The sequence below is a fragment of the Lucilia cuprina genome, chromosome 6 (genome assembly GCF_022045245.1).
Source record: "Lucilia cuprina isolate Lc7/37 chromosome 6, ASM2204524v1, whole genome shotgun sequence".
Lineage (NCBI taxonomy): Eukaryota > Metazoa > Arthropoda > Insecta > Diptera > Calliphoridae > Lucilia > Lucilia cuprina.
Genome location: NC_060954.1, coordinates 9,230,486 through 9,236,250, shown reverse-complemented (window position 1 = coordinate 9,236,250; position 5,765 = coordinate 9,230,486). Strand labels below are relative to the sequence as shown.

The window sequence follows — 5,765 nt, the reverse complement described above, 5'->3', positions numbered from 1 at the left end:
GATTTTGTTTTCATGTTCGGGTACACGTTTGATGAGTAAGGGTTGGAACCTCCTGGGAAGACGTACGAGCTAGACGGAATCCTCATCAACGGAAAGTAGCCGTAACAAATATATATACTTTTTTAGTTATTTTAAATAAAATTAAATAATATTTTAGTTGAACAAGTTTTTAAAACTAAGATTTGTTTATTTTTTGGTATATTTTCGGTTTTTTTAGTTATTTTTTGTGTTTTATTGTTAAGCGATTTTTTTACATCTTAACAGTTTGAAGTGTATGTTGGGCAACCTTGTTTTTAGCTGTGTTTAGTTGTTTTAAGTGTTTTTATAAACAAAAGAGAGGAAGAGAGCATAAACAGCTGTTTTGTTTTTTTGTTGCTCTTGGCTTAGCACGTGTATTTATTTCTCTGTTTATAGTCGTTAAGAATTGTTTTTTCGGGAAATTTCATTAATTTTTGTAGAAAAATACTAAAAATTTAGTAAAAATTTAAAGTCGACAACATGAAGTGGACCACAGCAAATGTTAAAAATCCCAATTATATAGAAAATCATGAAATTTATGTAGGCACTCAAACAGGATCCTTTAAAAGTAAGTTTTTCTTTAGCTACAATGAAATAAAACAAAAATTATTTAGATTTTTATAACAGAGCTAACGCCAGCCTACCAGGAGAATCCATTCCAACAGAGAAATCTACAAAATTTATCCGAATTAACTAAAGAATCACGTATTAGTTCATTAGCCTTTGGTAATGAAAATAAATCGGAAATTTTAATAGGACGCCATCAAAAGTCCGTAGAAGTTCATTCGGTACGCACGGATCAACAACAATATTGTATAGATTTTGAACATGCTCCCGTGGTGGGTTTAGCACGTTTTGATAATAGTATAGTGGCTGGTTTTGCCAATGGCCAACTACAATGTTTGCCCGTTAATGAGGAAGGAGTAGATACTACTTTACATGGGTTTTCTTTAGACAAAGTGGGTGATGATATGGCTCATTTGAGACAGTGTTCGGTAGAACGTAATCTAGTGGCTATTGGTGGTAAGGGTAGACAGAATAACTTGAAAGTCTTAGATATGGCGGCCGAAGGTAAACAAGTATTTTCTTCGAAAAATTTACCCAATGACTATTTGCAACTCGAGGTGCCGGTGTGGGATAGTGATGTGGGTTTCATAGATTCACCTCATGTCTTGGCCACCTGTTCACGTTATGGTTATGTGCGTGTTTATGATACACGCAAGCAGAGAAGACCGGTTCAGCTGTATGCTACAGAAGATCAAATGAGTTTTACTGCCCTAACAGCTAGAGGAAATTATATTTATACCGGCACCACTATGGGTGCCATGAAGGTAAGAAAATATGATTTCCATCTAAATAGAGAACAATTTTACTAATTTTTCCTTTTATCTCCTTTAAGGCCTTTGACATACGTCGCATGAAGAATTTCGTTCATACGTACAAAGGTTTTACGGGCGGTCTTAGTGATGTCTATTTGGATGTTTCGGGCAAACATTTGGTTACCGCCTGTTTGGATCGTTATGTTCGTGTACATCATGCCGACACCTGTGTGCTTCTCTATCAATGTTATGTTAAATCTAAAGCTTCTCGTGTACTCTTACGTGAATCTTTGGAAAATCCTAATACGAATGATAATGATAAAGAAGCTGAAGATGATGATGAGGATGTAGATCAGAGAAAATCCAAACAAAAGAAAAATAAAAACTCTAAAGCCGAAGAGTCAGAGAATGAAGAATATGAGGATATGTTTGAGAATATGCAAACGATATGGTGAGTAAAATGTAAAAGAAAATTAAATAAAAATATTTTAATGTTTTTTCTTTTTGTTTCTTAGTGACACTGAAAAGGATGATGATGAGGAGGAGGATGAGGATGAAGAACAGAAAGCGGAAGAAAAAGCCGAAGAAGAAACAAGTAAAACAGATGATTCTACCGATGACTCCAAAAAAGCTTTAAAACGAAAATCTTCCTCAAAAATTGTTAAGAATAAAAAGAAAAAGAATTGAGTTTCTTTAAATAATTTAGTTAAAACTTTGTGTTTTATTATTTTAAAGTAAATATTTACTTTCTTTCGTTTATTGCATTAGAACTTTGCGCATTTTATAGTTGATGGCCAAACGATAAATACAATAGTAGAAAAATTCCACCACCGATACCATGCTGAGGCCCAGACACAAATTGAAAACGCCACCCAAGTCAGCTGCAACAAAAGGAAAAAGTTAGATTTTGATTGTTCTACAGACTGGACTATAGACTAATCTATTGTGTGATCTATAAACTGATCTATAGACTTTTCAATACATCGGTGTACAGACTGATCTTAAGAGTGGCCTATACACAGATTGAAAACATCTCCCAAGTCAGCTGTGAAAAAGGAAAAAGTTCGATTTTGATTGTTCCACGGTCTGGTCTATAGACTAATCTATTGTGTGATCTATAAGCTGCTCTATAGACTAGTCTATAGATCGATGTTGAGACAGACCTATAGACTGATCTTAATAGTGGAGTTAGATTGATCAATAGAGTGGTCTATAGACTGATCTATAGAGTGGTCTATAGACTGATCTATAGAGTGGTCTATAGACTGATCTATAGAGTGGTCTATAGACCGATCTATAGAGTGGTCTATAGACCGATCTATAGAGTGGTCTATAGACCGATCTATAGAGTGGTTTATAGACTGATATCTAAAATGATGATCTATATATACTGATGTACAGATTGATTGATCTAATGACTGATAATAGACTGATCTACAGATTGATCTATAGATTGTTTCATAGACTGGTCTAAAGACTGATCTATAGAGAGATCTATACACTGATCTATAGAGAGGTCTATAGATTGATCTATAGAGTGGTCTATAGACTGATCTATAGAGTGGTCTATAGACTGATCTATAGTCTGGACTATAGACTGATCTATAGAGTGGTCTATAGAATGATCTATAGAATGGTCCTTAGACTGATCTATAGAGTGGTCTATAGAATGATCTATAAAATGATGATCTATAGACTGATCTACAGATTGAATGATCTAATGACTAGTATTTACAGCTTTTTATAGACTTATCTTCTTATTCATGATCTGGTGTATGAACTGATCTTTAGACGAGTCTATATATTGAACTTTAGACAAGTCCATATATTGATCTATAGATTGATTTAAAGTGTGATCTGTTGACTCATAGGCCGTCGTATGGTATGTTATATAGACAGAGCTGATCTACAGAGTATTAGTCTGTTGACTGATTTATATACTGATCTATAGTCTGGAGGGCATGTTAGATGAATAGACCGCTTATTTATAGACATCTTACTTACACAGCAAACCAATCCAAGACATAACGGTAACCTTATGAATAGCAGGTACTACCTGTTTGGCCAAATAAACCCGAACAATAAACGAGTCCTTAGTAAAGTTCGTATACGAACTGTAAGTATAAATTTCAAAGCAAAATAATGAACGATTTCCACACCAACAATACAACACTTACTACAGAGAACTAATAGAATAATTATGCAGCAAGAGATCTGTTTTATAGGCCAATGTCGAATAAGTAACATCATAACAATTGGGTAGACATTGATCACATTTGGCGCTCTTAAAAGTATCTGAAAATGTTTGTTTTTTTTCAATTATAAAATCTAAACATAATACTTTTGAAAAAACTAACCATACTCATCGGAATAACACATGGAATCGTTAAGTTTACATTCATACTCGGCCTTGCCATTGGGCAAATGATACGGTTGACATTTACATTTCTGCATAATGAGTTCACTTTGACAGGCCACCAGACAGGAGGCCTGACGATAACTACTTAAAGCTACATCGTCTGATATTAAACAATCACGTTTACGTTCGGATAGCTCTAGAACTTCCTTCGAGGAACTCTGCACAGTGGGAGAAATTTCAACAAAACTTTCCGAATTTGAGGTAATGGTAACCGAAGTTGTGGATTCCGTAACAAAATCCATGGGATGATGAACCAAAACGATTAGGCCGGTAGAAAGATTACGTTCAGAACCCTCGACTCCTATAAACAAAAGACCACCATCGACACCGAAAATGTTAGAGGAAAAAGGTACATAAGACTGATTACGAGGATTATAGTTAAACGAACAACAGGGTCCCAGATAAGAAGTGGTCGGTATGAAAGATAAATATTCATGATTCTGACGACAGGGAAATTCATGTCCACCCCAAAAGCAACGTTTAACAAAATCATCACAACTGGCACAGACCTGCATGGCAGCCTCGTATAGAGTGACATTATTGTGACGTAAAACAGCATCGGTAGTTTCATAAGCAGTATTATTGTTATTGGGCGCCGTCCAGCCCTTATCGGTAAAGGCATTGAGATATTCAAAACCAGCAGCAACTTCTTCGATATTGTATTTATCTGGTATATCACTAAATAAAGAAAATTATAAGGAAGTTTTTTTGGAATTACTCCCACTTTTACCCTTAACTTACAGTGTTCGTATATAACGTCTTACACGTTCCATATTCACCACTTTGGGTGAGCAAATTGTCACCCCCGGAAAAGCTACATCGGTAATGGGTAAATCATTTGATATAGTATTTAAAATAGGATAAGAATAGAACTTTAACCACAACTGTAGAGATAAATAAACTCCACATAGGAATAAGACAATCATTACCGAAGACCAACACCATCTAAAATCGTAACAAAACTTAAAAATACATTTTAAAGTAAAAAAAACAACAACAACCCACCTTGATATACCCTCTGTACGATGTTTTCTCAGTAACCAAATACCACTTACTCTCGTACGTCTGGTATACTCCCAAAATGTATCATCAATGGCCGCATGTAAACAGCTCCACCAACTAGAACATCTTTTCTCAGAATCTTTTTTCGTTTTACTATTTAAAGGCATTTTCCTTTTAAGAGAATCAACAAACACTTGCTGCTTCTTGTCCGTATCCTTGAAAGACTAAAATTCATTTTGAAATTCAATTCCCTCTAGAGTAATTTTATATGAAAGTTATTTGCTAATATATTTATGTTCATTATAAATAGAGCTTATTAATTGATTTATTTCACATAGTTTTAATTACAAATTAGTATCAGTGTCATTATTAACAATTACTTGTTTTTGGAATGTTTTGGTGTTTCCTTGATTGGTAATTAGGTTTAGTTAATTGCAATACGATATGGGTTGGAAAGGGTTTATTAGGTTGTTCTCGGTATTTTTCTTTAAAGTTTGCGGTAAATAATGAATAAAATATAGTTTTTTTTTTTAATTACTAAAATAATAAGGTAGACAAAAGCAAAAAACAGACTATAGTTTGGGCAATATAGTATAGAGACTATAACTTATAGAATACGCTATAGTTTGAAGGCTTAAGTAAACATCTACTGTATAGTCCAGACTATATTCCGTTCTATCAAGACTTTCTATAGACATACTTATGGGATTCTTTAGGATAGAGATTAGTCTTCAGATTAGTCTATAGTCTAGTTTATGTTCTAGTCTATAGTGAGGTCTATAGTCTAGTATATTGTCTAGTCTATAGTCTAATCTATAGTATAGTCTACAGTTTAGTCTACGGTCTGTTCTCCGGTTAGTCTGGAGTCTAGTCTATAACCTAGTGTAGTCTATGTAGTTGTCTATAGACTAGTCTATAGTCTAGTCTATAGTCTAGTCTATAGTCTAGTCTATAGTCTAGTCTATAGTCTAGTCTATAGTCTAGTTTATAGTCTAGTCTATAGTCTA

General features: G+C 34.1%; 2 protein-coding genes across 2 annotated transcripts; one reads left to right on the top strand and one right to left on the bottom strand.

The window, feature by feature from the left end:
* The first annotated feature begins 377 nt into the window (after window positions 1–377).
* LOC111682516 (WD repeat-containing protein 74) lies at window positions 378–2,049 on the top strand. The gene is made up of 4 exons (XM_023444486.2): window positions 378–586; window positions 646–1,349; window positions 1,418–1,788; window positions 1,853–2,049. Exons 1-4 carry the CDS (start codon window positions 499–501, stop codon window positions 2,022–2,024), a joined length of 1,335 nt encoding a protein of 444 aa, XP_023300254.2. The 5' UTR covers window positions 378–498; the 3' UTR covers window positions 2,025–2,049.
* On the bottom strand, window positions 1,526–5,004 carry LOC111682509 (pickpocket protein 28). The gene is made up of 6 exons (XM_023444477.2): window positions 4,762–5,004; window positions 4,498–4,701; window positions 3,695–4,434; window positions 3,515–3,632; window positions 3,342–3,451; window positions 1,526–2,218 (listed from the first exon to the last, which is right to left on the bottom strand). The coding sequence occupies exons 1-6, from the start codon at window positions 4,923–4,925 to the stop codon at window positions 2,094–2,096; spliced, it is 1,461 nt and encodes a 486-aa protein (XP_023300245.2). The 5' UTR covers window positions 4,926–5,004; the 3' UTR covers window positions 1,526–2,093.
* Between the last annotated feature and the right edge of the window lie 761 nt (window positions 5,005–5,765).

Excerpts from the sequence above, each read along its gene's own strand:
- LOC111682516 (XM_023444486.2), top strand. The coding sequence starts at position 499 with ATGAAGTGGACCACAGCAAATGTTAAAAATCCCAATTATATAGAAAAT. Across the intron at positions 587-645 it reads TCAAACAGGATCCTTTAAAA|AGCTAACGCCAGCCTACCAG; the intron begins GTAAGTTTTTCT and ends TTTTTATAACAG. Across the intron at positions 1,350-1,417 it reads CCACTATGGGTGCCATGAAG|GCCTTTGACATACGTCGCAT; the intron begins GTAAGAAAATAT and ends ATCTCCTTTAAG.
- LOC111682509 (XM_023444477.2), bottom strand. The coding sequence starts at position 4,925 with ATGCCTTTAAATAGTAAAACGAAAAAAGATTCTGAGAAAAGATGTTCT. Across the intron at positions 4,702-4,761 it reads CGTACAGAGGGTATATCAAG|ATGGTGTTGGTCTTCGGTAA; the intron begins GTGGGTTGTTGT and ends TTACGATTTTAG. Across the intron at positions 3,452-3,514 it reads TATTCTATTAGTTCTCTGTA|TTCGTATACGAACTTTACTA; the intron begins GTAAGTGTTGTA and ends TTATACTTACAG.